At 44.1% G+C, this 15,678-nt stretch overlaps 1 protein-coding gene across 4 annotated transcripts in view; it reads right to left on the bottom strand.

Moving 5' to 3' along the window:
- LOC146187532 (uncharacterized) overlaps positions 1-15,678 on the bottom strand; it is a 291,822-nt gene that overhangs the window by 257,921 nt on the left and 18,223 nt on the right. For all 4 annotated transcript variants that reach the window (XM_084607738.1, XM_084607739.1, XM_084607740.1 and 1 more), the window contains exon 2: positions 4,514-4,593. In XM_084607738.1, the coding sequence (XP_084463864.1) occupies positions 4,514-4,593 (80 nt within the window). The remainder of the gene's footprint in view (positions 1-4,513; positions 4,594-15,678) is intronic.

The following is a 15,678-nucleotide window of genomic DNA, read 5'->3' as shown; positions in this document are numbered from 1 at the left end:
TCAGAAAATGAAAGGGAAAAAAAGAATGGCAGATATGTTGAGAAATAAACGACCACAAGTGATCCCCTATATACATAGTGTTGCACACTGCCTGAAAAAGGTGGCAAGTAGGTTTGAGGTGCCAGTTGTGTTTTCTGCCCCCAAAAAACTGGGTGGGTTATGTGCATTAATAAGGAGGAAAAAGAAAGGACAATGCGATAAGAAGCATGTAAAGAGTTTTAATGGATGTCGGGTGGGAGTGATTTATGAGGTTCCTCTGACGTGCGGTAAAGTATGTATAGGGCAAACTGGAAAATGTATCAATGATAGAATGAGGGAACACGAGAAGTCCATAGAAAATGGCAAGGGGTCAAATTTACCCCTGCACTGTCAGAAGTGCAAGTGTGAGCCGTTGTTTAGCAGGCTTAACATTTTAGGAAAGAGTCGGGATAAGATGGCGCGCGAAATTTTAGAGGCGTACTGGATACAGAAGAAGACAGATGTATTAGTGAAGCTTCGTTGAGTTTACGTAGAAAAGAATTTACTTTTATTGAGCAATCCTCCTGAGTAATGCAAAGAACGAGATTATTATCGGGCCTCAAGCTGTTATTCTTGGCCTAAAGCTGTTATTCTTGGACTCCTCTTACGTTTTGGGGCCATGGTAGTTTAAAGAATCTTTTTCCCTCAAGTACATGGGCTTCGTGGCTTCGTAGACGTTGGCAGGTTTAAGTTTTTCAATACATAGGGACTACACAAGTTATGTGGTGTGGATGGACATGTCCTACTGTATATGTGTGGCGGTGGTTTTTAGTGTATGACTATGTGACTATGTGGTGATATTTGCTTGTACAGCGTGGTACGAGTTACTGGACAAAGCAGAGGTGTGGAGTAACAAGACAGTGTAGAATTTGTGACTGCCATGTTTGGACTGCCATGTTATGGTCTGCGAGGAAGAAAGTGCCACTATCCCCTTGGCAAAGAAGAGGAAGAAGAGAAGAAGAGGAAAATGAGATTGGTGACTGCCATGTTTGGATGATGTTTATGGTCTGCGAGGAAGAAAGTGCCACTATCCCCTTGGCAAAGAAGAGGAAGATGAGATGTACCTGAGTGTAGAAGAGGAGGAGTGGTGAAGAGGAAGTGTTTTCAGATTCTTATTACAGTTGGTAGTGTGCGCGTGTGTTGTGTATCTTCTCTTGTGTTTGTGTTTGTTGCGCCACATTTCTGAATACGATGCAGCACCAACTAGCCCCTCAAGCCGTTATTTTGAGTTTCCCAGTTGCGTGTTCGTACGTTGCCTTTCTTTTGTCGCTCTACTTTGTGAGTGTGTCGTAACTCTCACCGAAAAGCATTAACGGCTTCATGGAACTCACATTGTGCTTTGGGAAAGAAAACTTCAGTTTCCACCGCCACTGTAGGCACTTGTCTTTCTTCCTGCAATTTTTCTTTCATACGCTTCTACCGGCCTCTCTGTACACGTTCAGCAGAATTTATTGCAACCACATGTTGCTGTTTTCCCCGACTGTGGCGGCACTTCCGCTGCACCCAGAAATCTCCTGGTTCCCCCCTTTCGGGGTCTTTCTTACGCTGATTCTGAGTTTGCTGTGTACGTTCGTCTCCGCTCTTGCGCTCCCCTCCCCCCCACTAAAACGGCGACACGCCCGCTTTGGTTCTTTGCAACCCCACAGGACTCGCTCAGGCATCCCGCCGTATCGGCTGTCGCGTAGGTTTGCGGGTGGCGCCCTCTGCTTTTTTTCTAGCACTGTCCATATTAATGAGACAAAAATACTGGGTCCAAGTGGGCCGTGTGCATTCTTCCCCGTCCAGACAGCGAGTTCCCATATTAACGAGGCATAAATACAATGAAAAGGTTTCGTCCCCAGAAAAACTGTCCATAATTCGGGTCGTCCATATTAACGGGGGTCATTAACGGGGCACAACTGTAATCGCTAATATACCATAATTGAGAAAAAAGAAAGGTTTAGGATGTGCGCGGGACCTTTTGAAATGTCTGCATGTTACTAAAAGAATTAATTAGAAATTAGAAATTACATTTAATTATAAATTACATAATAGCCTGTAAGAAGTGACCTAATTAGAATAGTTATATTACTGTTACTATTACTCACCTATGGGGCTGAAACGTGGAGGCTAACCAAGAAGGTTCTACTTAAGTTGAGGACAATGCAGAGGGCTATGGAACAAAAAATGGTAGGGGTAACATTAAGAGATAGGAAGCGTGCAGAGTGGGTCAGAGAAATAACTCAAGTTACTGACATTCTAGTGAAACTCAAGAAGAAGAAATGGGCATGGGCAGGACATACAGTGCGAAGAGAGGATAACCGATGTTGCAAAGCAAACTAGCGCACTTCAAAACAAAGACACAGGAAGGGAACGACAACACAGCGCTGTGTTGTCGTTCCCTTCCTGTGTCTTTGTTTTGAAGTGCGCTAGTTTGCTTTCCAAGATGATTTACCAACTAGCCCATTCTTCCACCTTTGCGGATAACCGATGGTCGGTTAGGGTAACAAACTGGATTCCAAGAGAAGGAAAGCATAGCAGGGGGTGGCAGAAAGTTAGGGGGACGGCTGAGGTTAAGAAGTTCGCACGGGTCAAGTGGATGCAGCTAGCACAGAACCGGGTTAATTAGAGAAATATGGGAGAGGCCTTCGCCCTGCAGTGGGTATAGTCAGGCTGGTGATGATGATGATATTACTGTTATCTCCTCCTCAAGATGATATCTTTAAAATCTAAATGCATATTTGAAATCAGCATTCTATTTTGCATTTCCAAGCTAAATTTTCAACAAGATATGTTGAAAAATAAAATGAAGTTTTCAACACCCCCTTAAAGCATTTTTCCTTATTTTGGGGTTGTATGCGTTCTTCAACCACAGACAAGACAACTAAAGCAAGCGGGAAGCCACCCGAGCCAAAGGATGACCCACCAGTGTAAATGGACCATTTGCCGAGCACCCAGTGTCATCTAGATTCACAGCTGGCTATTGCAGTAATTTCAGTGAGGACTTTGCCAATTTGTATCCGTGTGACATCCATCACATCCTGATAACAGTGACCATGCAACCATCCCTATTAGGCTGCCATATACATTTTTACAGCAGGCAGAGAACAATGGTGGACACCAGTTGATGGGACGCCTTCTCTTGGCATCACTGCAAAAACCAGACTGCTTGACATCCAAGGCTCACTGCTAGCATTATTGCAGCTGCCAAAAGAAACTATGAAGATTGTCCGGATATCCTCAATGAGGAAAGTTACATACCACGTCTCACTTTGATATTGCAAATAAAAGCTCAAAGCTGGCTCCTTTTAATACATAAAAGAGTTACCTCATTAGAAGGATTCAAATAGTTTGCAATATCTTAACAGTGACTCCTGCTCAATGGCTAAGGTAAATACCACTTAAATTTTCACGGTTATAGGAACATTAAAATGCCTCGCGAGGAACAGTTTGGAATGAGCGAGATGCTCTTAAAAGACTTTCCAAAGAAATGCAGCACAAGTAACAGTGCAGCATCTAGCTTTGTGCCCTTTTCTCCCTGAACATTTTTGTCACATACTCGATTAGATACCCCTGTCACTTTTTGTTTTTCATAACGTTCGCTTATTGCGATTTCGGTGAACAGTGTTTTACCTAAGTCTGTATCTGCAGAGCAGAATGGCTTTGTCATTTTTCGAATTGATTTTTCTAGAAATGTATACTTGTGGCTGCAAGTTCTTTAATTACATGCATTCGTATTGACCTTGTTTACGACTGGCAGTATCAATAAACAAATCTGGACAACACCATATCTTGCTTGCGATTGGTGCAGGTGCTTTTGTTATGTGGTTTCTCTTTACATATTCCTTCTGTTCGTCCAAAATAAAAATAGTTGAGAGTCTGCACATGTGGTTCATCTCTGTTGTAGTGCTCAATATCTGCTTTTCCATGTACAGCTGCGCTCCTTGTGAACATTTATTTCACTCAATGTGCAAATGCAACGGGGTATTTCAGCGAAGGCTCAGACATATTTCTACTTTGACCTGTGAGGTCGGAGGCATATCCGTCCAGCCAGTCCAATCATGGCCATTCCAAAACTGGGCGCAAGAGTAGCTCTCATTTCAGAAGCACTGCTTTCGAAATATGATAGGTCGAGAATTGCTTCGGCCTGCACGAGATTAGACATACCATCAGAATGCTTAGCCAGGCTTAGTGTCGCAAATTCCTGCCAGTTGAAATGATGTGTACTTGTTACTTAAAAAGTTTCATGTTCGCACCGTGTTACAAAGCTGATGTTACTATAATGTTTGCATACAAACATGTCCGGTGCTGCTTGAACAAACTCTGTAAAGAAGTTTGTGCAAATATGCAATGGCCCGCATCCAACAAGGGCTGCTGGTCCAATTCCTCATGCCAAAACAGCGGGGCTTGCAAATGCGTCAATAGCTATAAACAACACTCTTGAATGTCGCTCTCAGGATGGTAAGATAAGACCACTTCACTGTGCCACATACAGAAAGAGACAAAAGCCACTCACAGAGGGGAAACAAGGTTCAGCAGCTGCAGGCCATCTTGCAAGTCTGAGATGGCATGCATCTGGATGTTGTAGTAGGATAGCTGCAAGAGAGAATTGTGGGGTTAAGCCAACGTGTCACAAACAGCTCCACCACGCATGCCTGCAACTCTTTAGCCATTTATACAACAACAGGACCCGTGTTCAAATATACCAGCTAAGAGACGTATAAATAAGTTTTGCACGCTCAATGCTATCCAACTCTTGAGCAAATCACCCAGTGCATCATAGGGCTGCTTGATGCGCTTTACAGGTGTGGAAGAACAGTTTGGAACATGTTTAACTTTTACCCTTTGTCAACTGCATCGCAATAAGACAATCTTCACATCTAAATGCTCTTATGTACCAAGAAGGAAGCACCATTAATATCAATGGACACACACCATGAATATCAATGGTTCAGTTCAGTTCAGGCGTTCAGTCGTGTCCGACTCTTCGTGACCCTATGGACCATGTCACGCCACGCTTTCCGGTCTCTCACTATCTTCTTAACATCACATAGCTTCCTCTGCAATGCCTCGAGAATGCCATCTAACCATCGCGTTCGCTGCCTACCCCTTCCCCGGCGACCCTCAACCTTTCCCAACATCAAATCTTTCTCCAGCGACTCCTCTCTTCTCATCAGATGACCAAAGTAGCTGAGCTTTAACTTTAGAATTTGACCCTCCAATGAGCAGTCAGGGTTTATGGTCGACAATATCGACTGATTTGATCTTCTGGCAGTCCAAGGAACTCTTAAGAGTCTTCGCCAGCACCACAATTCAAACGCGTCAATTCTTCGGCGGTCAGCCTTTTTCACAGTCCAACTCTCGCATCCATACATCACAACTGGAAAGACCATAGCACGGGTTATACGGAGCTTGGTTGGCAGACTAATGTCTCTGCTCTATACTAGGCGGTCAAGGCTAACCATTGTTCTCTTTCCCAGAAGCAGGCGTCTCCTAATTTCATGGCTGCAGTCTCCTTCCGAGGTAATCTTGGCGCCCAAGAACAGAAAATCTGTCACAGCTTCCAGTTCTTGTCCATTGATGCTCCAGGACTTGATAGGGCAAGACGCCATGATCTTCGTCTTTTTAATGTTCAGTTTAAGCCCAAACTTCTCACTCTCTTCTTGTACGCGCATCAGAAGTCTCTTGAGTTCCACTTCACTTTCTGCCATTAAAGTGGTATCATCCGCATATCTAAGGTTGTTGATACGTTTTCCAGCAACCTTCACTCCAGCTGAAGACTCGTCCAGACCGGCCTTCCTCATGATGCACTCTGCATATAGGTTAAATAGGCAGGGCGACAGTATGCAGCCTTGCCTCACCCCTTTCTCAATCGGAAACCAATCAGTAAGACCATGCCCAGTTCTGACTGTGGCCTCTTGCCCTTCATAAAGGTTCCTGAGGAGACAGATGAGGTGAATTGGAACTCCCATCTCTTGGAGAGCTTGCCACAATCTGCTGTGATCTACGCAGTCAAACGCTTTCGCATAATCAATAAAGCATAAGTAAATGGGTTTCTGGAACTCTCTTGCTTTTTCCATGATCCAGCGAAGGTTGGCAATTTGGTCTCTAGTTCCTCTGCCCTTGCGAAACCCAGCTTGCACGTCCGGAAGCTCCCGATCCACATACTGCTGCAGCCTACCTTGCAGGATTTTTAACATCACCTTGGTTGGTTTGTGGGGTTTAACGTCCCAAAGCGACTAAGGCTATGAGAGACGCCGTAGTGGAGGACTTCGGAAATTTCGACCACCTGGGGTTCTTTAACGTGCACTGACATCGCACAGCACACGGACGCCACTCCGTTTCGCCTCCATCGAAACGCAGCCGCCGAGGTCGGGTTCGAACCCGGGTACTCTGGCACAGTAGTCGGGCGTCTTACCACTGCACCCCCCCGGTGGGGCGAACAGCACCTTGCTAGCATGCGAAATAAGCGCGATCGTGCGGTAGTTGGAACAATCTTTGGCACTGCCTTTCTTTGGAATGGGGATGTAAACTGACCTCCTCCAATCCTGTGGCCACTGCAGGGTTGTCCAAATCTTTTGACATAATGTATGCAGTGTGTTATCAGCGTCGTGGTTGAGGTTTTGAAGCAACTCAGCTGGAATACCATCAATTCCGCTAGCTTTGTTCTTAGCAAGGCTGGCTAAGGCCCATTCAACTTCACTCTTCAGGATGCCCGGCTCGAGATCAGTAATCACAACCGTCCTATGTTGGGTTTGCACATCCGGGTCCTTCTTGTACAGTTCTTCTGTGTATTTCTGCCACCTCTTCTTTATCTCTGAGGCTTCAGTGAGTTCCTTGCCTCGTTTGTCCTTTATCACGCCCAGCTTAGCACAGAAGCTTCCTTTGATATCTTTGATTGTCTTATACAGATGTCCTCAACTGCTTGACACTGTATGTTCAGGAAGGCATTCTTATCTCTCCTTGCTATTTTCTGAAAATCTGCATTGAGAACCTTGTATCTTTCTCTTTCCCCCATACCTTTTGCCATCCTCCTTTCCTCAGCTATTTGCAAAGCCTCTTCAGATAACCAGTTTGCTTTTTTGCATTTCTTTTGCTTTGGAACTACCTTAGTAGCAACTTCTTGTATTATATCACGAACATCAGTCCACATCTCTTCGGGCTCTTTGTCTTCTAGATCTAATTCTTGAAATCGATTCCTCACTTCCACAGCATATTCTAATGGAATCTGATCCAGATCATACCTGAAAGGCCTTCTAGTTTTCTGCGTTTTCCTCAATCGAAGCTTAATTTTGGCAACAAGAAGCTGATGATCGGTGCCACAATCGGCCCCAGGCCTTGTTTTTACTGCTTGTATAGCGCTTCTCCATCTCTGCCGGCAAATAATATAATCGATCTGATTCCTGTACAGACCATCCGGTGAAATCCATGTGTACAGGCGCCTCTTGTGCTGTTGAAAATGAGTATTCGCTATGGTCAGGTTGTTTTCTTGACAGAACTCTACTAGCCTCTGCCCAGCTTCATTTGGCTCACCAAGACCGAACTTGCCTGTAATTCCGGATATTTCTTCACTCCCGACCTTAGCATTCCAGTCTCCTATGAGAAAAACGACGTCTGATGATGGGGTGCGGTCTAAAAGGCATTGTAGGTCCGCATAAAATCTCTCAACGTCAGCTTCTTCAGCAGCAGTGGTCGGTGCATAGACTTGAATAACTGTTATGTTGAAAGGGTGACCTTGGATCACCCTTTCAGCGAGCTCAAGTGGACCGGAATGGGAGAATTTAACTCCGGCGACCATTACGTTTTTTATTGTGGGCACGAATCCAAGAGAAGGAATGGGGTCGCTCTCATAGTAAACATAGTAAACAGAAGAATATCAATGGACACGCACCAAATTCAGTCTTAACAATTAACATGCTTTTAATGGTACACACTTAGCTCAAATTCTGCTTTCATTGAAAAACAGCCACCGTGACCGGCAATTAAGCACTCAACTACCATAGCATCAAATCAAACGCATGACTAATGGCGAATTCCAATCGCAGAACTGGAGCAGCGCGCACGCTCCATCACAGAACGCCTCAATCCGGCGGAGAGCACGCTCCCAGACTCTGCGTTTCGAATACTCTTGCTCTGGCCGGAGCAAGTAGGTGGCGCTCGCGAGCAAACGGAGACGGAGAAAGTACCCATCATTCCTTGCACTTGCCCGCGCTTTTCGTGCGCTCGCGTCGTCTGCTTTGCAAGCCTGCAGCCTTTCTTCCCTTTGATATGGAGGTTACACCAGCCGTTTACGCAATTATATCCTCCTTGCTCGAAGAGCCGAGCCCGGACACACACGGTAAGACTCCTTCAGCCCTTTCTTTAATATGGAAGAAAACTTCGGTTCACGTACCGAATGTTTGCAGTCTTCCAGAGCTGAGCTGTAACGTGCGCGGCTTTGAGTTTACACGGACGATGGACATATAAATAGTTGATTCTTGATTCTTCGACAGATGAGTCAGAACTGCTGCTCTCCGACTCGCTGTCCTCAAGCAAAGCGAGCGCAAGAGCGCGACGCGAATCACCATCCATGGCGGCGGCAAATACTGATCGTCTGCTATGGAGCGGCGCGGCGAGCCACCGGAAATGAATGCGCTAGCTAGCCCATGCGCAAGCGTCGCTCGGAAAGTCACGTCACGCAAACTTCCGGTCGGTTCCCCCGATTTCGGCGGAGCAGTTTTGACTGCTCCGCGGAGCGATCCTTGCTCGGCAATTGCTCCCGTTCTGCGTTTGGAAGACGCGATCCGTGTTCCGGATCTGCGTTTGGAAGACAATTGCTCCGAAAGGAGCAGAAAACATTGCTCTGGAAGTGCTCCTGCTCTGCGATTGGAATTCACCATAAACCTTGAACAGCATAATGACATCTCAAATTAAATTATTCATTATACTGCCTCTTGGCAGTCAGAGTGGTTAAAATGTTGTTGAAACCATGCCGAGTTGCATTTTAATGGCAGGGGAACGAGGCACATGATTGAGATACAAAATGCACAGAAAGAAAATCCACCTAGACGGCAAAGAAATATGAAACATCGTTACAAGAAACACAGATACGGTATCCCTGCCATTACAAAAGATTCAATAGATGACAACAACTTGGTTCCGCTTGGCAACATTTCTAGGCATTGGCTTTAACTTGTGGCATTACAATTGCCTTACAGTGCTTCACCCTCGTTTTTATATACTATTCGTTAAATTGCTAGTAAGTGTGAAAATGGATTCTGACATGTTTGTTGATAATATTGTAACGGTGCATTTCTAGCTTTGGGAGCCCAGCTAAGGTCAGAGATATTGTAAGAGTTGTAGATCAATCTTTCTTTTGCACCCCTTTCTAGGTGTGAGTGGCCATCATACGCGCACATTTAGAGGCATTCATGCACCAGTGGCCAAAAGATATAACACAGGGCAGTTCTGGTACACAATGCAGTCATCAGCAAAGAACCGGCAATGTACAGAGGAATTCAAAGACAGATCCTTTATATAAATCAGAAAAAGAAGTGTGCCAAGGTACTCTGGATAATACAGGGGCAGATGAATTCGAGTTTGCTACGTAGACATACTGTTGATCGGACAAATATGAATCAAGCTGGCTCAAAATTTGTTCATTTTGTGGTATACTTTTAACTTTAGTATTAGACTTTTGTGACAAACCCAATCAAACGCCTTTTTGAAGTCGAAGAAAAGTATATCGATTTTTCCACCCAAAAAAGTGATAGGATCATTGGTAGTGACCAGGGATAGGCCACGCCAAACTGTCCCTCAGAAAAGGAAATTATTATTCTCCAGAAAGATGCTTAAAAATGAAATGTTCCATCACCTTGCTAGCGGTGCAGAGGAGCGAAATAGGCCTGTAGTTGTTTACACTAGTCATATCTCTGGACTTGTGAATGGAGATGACCTTAGCCGTTTTTCCAGTCATTGGGAATGGTAGCTTGTTCCAGACTTTCATTGAGTACTAATAAGAGACATTTAGAGCACTATTCCGCATGCCTAAATAGGAAGTTGTTAGGAATGTTGTCTGGACCAGTAGACGTTTTTATGTCTAAGTGACGAAAAAATTCCTTGTTCAGTAATAAAGAGGCTCGGCAGCTCATATCTGGGGCAAAAGAATTCCGGTCTAAGATTGTCATCATGCAAAAATAGCTACGGCGGCCGCGGACGCAAAAAACGTTTTATTCTTGCCGTTGGGCTGAACGTATGCTATGGCGGCTGCGGAGGTTAAGAAGCGGCAATTTTTTTTTTTTTCTTTTGCGAGAGTTGTTCTTGTCGGGCTGAATGTGTGGCGCAGCATAAGCTATGGCGCAGTTTTTTTTTTTTTTTTTTTTACGGGAGTCGTTTATTCTTGCATCTATGAATCAACGAAGGCACGCGGTCGGCTGCGGTCATGCCACCGGCTTTTAGCACTGTTCACTCCAAACGGCATTTGCAGCTGTCACGCTTGGCAATGATTTTGTAGCAGTGGACTACGCCCGCCCCACCCCAAGCGCGGGACGATAAATCGAACCATGGCTTGTGCAATCAAGCCACCACACGGGCACTCTGCCAAGTTCGCTCCCTGCTACCACAGGATCTACGAAAAGTGTAGTTAAAAGGTAAACACGTCGTGGCGTTATCGCTGCGCAGCATCTGGCACGCTGCCAATAATAAATGAGCTGTGGATGAGACGACCGAAACGGAGGAACGCGCCACCGAACGCTTTTTTTTTTTTTTAATTCTTGGGGGCGAAATTGGGATTGGGTTCATTATGCGAGTGGGTTGACTGCGCGACAAATACCATATTTTTCACAATCACAAGCGGCTTCTCAAGCCACTTTCTGTATATTGAATTATCGATATATCAAACTATTTCGCGATCCCCTTCGAGTTTGATATATCTGGGTTTGACTGTATATCCTGAATAACCCATGGACTGTGGCAAGGTGCTTTCTTGTACTTTATGGGAATGTATTTGCGAATGCAGCCTTGTACTGCGCTCTTAAAATGCATCCATAAATCGCTGAAGGTGTCCTGATTATGTTTATTCAAGAAAGAATGAGAGAGGGCATGTACTAGAGAGAGTGATTTTAATTTGGCGACTTAATTCAAACCCCAACCTACATTTTTTCTTGAGTCGCCAAATGGTTGTGCTGCTGAACAAGTGAAAGTTTCCGCACATGGGATAGTCGCATGCATCCGCAATAATAACAGGCCCCTTTGCCAAGTAGGGCCCAATTTCAGCAAACTTAAATGTCTGCAGGACTAACTCAAAAGCTTCGTAATTATAAACAATGTGTGCACAAATTAAAACAGAGGCCATACGCGCCAATGTTTATGCCATTCCCAATATTCCATATATGTTGCCCAAAACCATTGAAAGCTTTGTCATTTTCAACAGCCACCTCCATGCAGCCTTATCGCTCATTGTCGAACACAATAATCTTGTCCATGCTCGTGAGATGCGGCTTTATCGCTTTCTTTGTAGCGCAAGATGCACCAAGGTACTTCCGCAGTGATCGCAGCAATGTACAACTATTCCTGTATCATTCCAGACTTTCCTTGTGCCGGTTATCAAGATCGTTTCTCGCAGACTTTACATTGAATGCTGCTGAATTCTGTGGGCATTTTTAGTTAAGCACTTTGCTGTTATTGTCGCTGCTGAGTTGCTTAGTTCTTTTGCAGCCCAATTAAGAGTTAGTTCAAGTGTCTTCGTTTGTGGTTACCAGACGTAACAATATGAAGAGAACATGATTAGACAACGGTCACTGGATGTGCCATGCATTCCAACAAGGGTGACGAGCGGGTTCATACCAACTCCTTCTGGTCCCAAAGTAAGAGTCACCGTAGGCTCCGAAAATTTTAACCACCTGGGGTTCTTTAATGTGCATTGAGATCGCCTTGTTTTTCGCCTCCATCAAACAGTGGCCAGCATTCAATCCTGCATTCCTGGGCACAGTAGTCGAGCGCCCACCAGCCGAAAAACAGATGTTCTGTTTTTTGGCTGGTTTCAAGATGTGACACACGACATTGGTTTACAGCTTGTTTCCCAATGCATGCCATCCACCCAGAACATTTCCTGCAATGAGGCATGCAGACTCGAGCATTTTGGAGCATTTGAATTGTGTTCCGGAGCACGTTTCTAAGGTTAAACACCTTTGATAATTACAATTTTCTGATTCCTTTTATTGCAGATTCAATGCCTTTCCAACTCATCTCTGACAAGGTATACAATATAACACAGGAACTTGGAACAGACTGGCAACAAACGTAACGCTTGCTGGTGCGCTTTACAACTGAACATGTAGTCTGACCTACCTATTTTGACTTGATAGATTCAATGTCCAGTCCAGCAATACTGATCACGAGTTCAGATTAACGGGCATGACATTTCCGCTCCCTATCTTGTGAATATCTATTTTACTTTATTTATTTAGAATACACCTCAAAGCAGGCTATTACATGATCCTTTTAGATCCTATGCCTGGACTGAAAAATTCCTGAGTACATAGATATTTCGTCTGCCAAAAAGGCACCTTCAAATCCAAATAATGTGCCTTGAAAAGCTTGGTGCTAGTGCCGCTCCCGTGCTTTCTGCCTACTGTGGGATCGCAGTCGATTACAGCACGACCTCGATCGTCTTGTCCGTTTGTAACAATGGCGGAGGTCAACAGGAGTGGATGCAGGCTCGAGCATTTTGGAACAGCTTTGGGATATAGATAGATGGCATTGAAGGGCAGCCTGTCCATCCTACAGCTTTTTTACTTCACTGCCTCCTGCCAATAGTTCATCATTCTTTGCTTGAGCAATGCTGGTGCTCATTTTTATTATTTTGGCAATAGAGCCCGTATGCCTTTCCAACACTATTGAGAAGCTCCCTATTGACTGACAGCTTTGGCGCACCAACCCATAACGCTTCAAGTATGGTTTTGTCTGCCGTAGGCCTGGCAAGCTTGTCACTGACAAAGAGGCTGGTGAAGTACCTGTTTGTTTTCACAGCAGAACCATTAAAATAACTCATGCATTTTTGAAGTCGGACAAGTTTCCTTAACGGTTCACAGTAGTTTGCCTTCGCTTACTGATCTCTCTTCTCTCCACCGGCGATTCAAAAGACAAAGGAGGTGCTACATCACGTGCACAGTGCATTTCTTTGCAATTATCTCCAATCGCTGGTGGCTCATACTAAATTTACTTGCGAACAAATATTTATTATGCTCCATGCTTTCTTCCCTTACAAAAATTTCATTTGCATTATATCTTTGCCATTGGTGCAATGACATTTGATGGCAGAACATAAAACAGCCAGTTTGGAGCAGTTTTGGAACAATATTGCATTTTGGAGCAGGATGGAGCAGGGAAAGCAGTTTGAGCAGAATGGAGCAGCACTTCCACCCCTGCATGCAAATAGCAGACAAAAAGAATAACCAGGCACTGCATAAACTACCTCCTATAGCAAAAGAAAAACGTTAAAATTTATGGTAAATTCATGAAACATTTTAACACTTGTGAATACAACTGCCAAAAGAATATCCTAGCTGGTTTAAGGAACAAACTCCTAATTCATACCAGTTGGCTAACAATTGATTACAACTGGGATCAAATGTGAATTTGTTCCTTAAACCTGTTAAGGATTTTCACCTGGGAGGCTATAATCCTTGGCTGAGCCCGATGCTTAAAGTTAGTGCCAGAAAATTATTACTTAGCAGTCAAAAAACTGCACCCTGTAGCCTTCTCCTTGGCCATGACATTGTGCTTGTCATGGAAACATGGCTTTGTGACATTATGCCTAGCTCAAATGGTAGGACTTGAGGAATGGTGGCATCACGACCATAATCATTACCTACATATTAAACCCTAGTTGGGGTTCACATGCGATTATACCTGTAAGAAGGTTGTTGTAACATTGCTCAAAAGCCCTTCGTAGCAGCTATACTTATCATGGTGGGCATGGGAACAACACTATCATGCGGCTGACAGGCTCCTCTAAACGCTCCAGTAATGCGTTCCTTGTTGTGTTCCCATGCATCATGTGCATGAATGTTTCTGCATGATGAAACTGATGCTTTCTGGGGATGTCGAGCTGAATCCTGGGCCGAACAAAAATACAGCTGTGAAGAATTCCCAGCCAGTTCAGGACAGTGGCAACGAAGCGGTTTTAGCCCTGCTTCATGATCTTAGGACCTGCTCAGCTAAAATTGAAGAAGGACAGGAGCATATATTTGTTTCACTGCAAGACCTCACAGCCAATCAAAACAAATTGAGCTGGAAGAATGCAGACCTTTCGACTCTCCTTAATTCTATTGAAGATAAGCTGGAGCTGCTGGACGGAGTTCGTGACGACTTGGCGACGGTGAAAGAAAATTCTGAAAGAGCACTGAGTGAAAATGAGAAGCTTAAAATCCGTTTAAACGATTTAGAAGATAGGTCTTGCAGGGCAAATCTGTTGTTTTCAATGTTACAGACACATCTACTGAATCATGGGATGAATCAGAGAAAAAGGTGCGGCAAAATGTTAAAGAAGAAATGTCTAACTTTAGCCAAAATGGACATTGAGCGCGCTCATAGAATTGGTACGGCTGGACCTCAGAAAACACGACCAATAATTGTCAAATTTTCAAATCATAAGATCAGGGAACGAATTTTCGGTGCAAAAGCAAAACTAAAAGATTGAGATGTCACGATCAGTGAAGATTTTCCTCAGGCCACTAGGCATGCGCAAAAAAACTTGTTGAATTTGCAAAGCACACTGAGCCTGAAGAATCATTCAGCCTCCGCTACAACAAGCTGATACTTAAGAAAAGGTGTTATGCCGACTCTTAAGAAAAAGTGTTATATGTACTGTCTTATAAATGATAGTGTCCGGGAAAAATTCAACACGTGTTGTAGCCAACTCCGGTTCTCCTTCTGCAAGATAGCTAGACAAAAATGAGCACCAATCTGCGCAAACACTTCGCAACATTTCTGTCCTTTTCACTAATATGCGAAGTGTTCTTTGTCATCGCAACAGCTTATCCTGCACCGCCGATACCATGGGAGCTGACATTATCATACTAACAGAGATGTGGCTAAATGAATCTGCGCACGATTGTGAAATATTTTCTTCGCAAAAGTTATCGTGTATATTGTGACCGCCCTCCGGGCCACGACAGCGCCACTTTAATCACTGTATCTGAGAATATAGAATGCTTTGAAGTTAACCTTGATACTACTCTGGAGTTCATTTGTGTATAGATCAAAATTAACAACAAAGCTATCCTTTGTGCCTTTTACCACCCATCATCTACTAACGTTGGCTTTTGTAATGCCCTCCATGACATTCTTAACATAATTCAAACAAGGTTTCCTGATCGCCCTATTTTTCTTTTCGGTGACTTCAATTTTCCTGCAATTAACTGGTCAGACACTCATTTAGAGAGTGATGGATCATCAGAATCAACAAGTTTTTTGGCACTTTGCTCCACCTCTTCAATAATGCAAGTAGTCACGCAGCCGACAAGGGTGCCAGCTACAAGTTCAAACATATTAGACCTTTTGCTAACTAGTACTCCAGACCTTGTTTCCGACGTAAGCTACTTGCCAGGTTTAAGCGATCATTGCCTAATCCTCATCGCGTTAAGCTTGCCTTCTAACGAAATGCCAAATAAAACTAAAATCATTTATGAATATGCTAGA

The sequence above is a fragment of the Amblyomma maculatum genome, chromosome 6, assembly GCF_055883805.1.
Source record: "Amblyomma maculatum isolate TAMU_Amacu chromosome 6, ASM5588380v1, whole genome shotgun sequence".
Classification (NCBI taxonomy): domain Eukaryota; kingdom Metazoa; phylum Arthropoda; class Arachnida; order Ixodida; family Ixodidae; genus Amblyomma; species Amblyomma maculatum.
The sequence above is the reverse complement of the archived record's forward strand: the minus strand, read 5'-3'. Positions and strand labels throughout refer to the sequence as shown.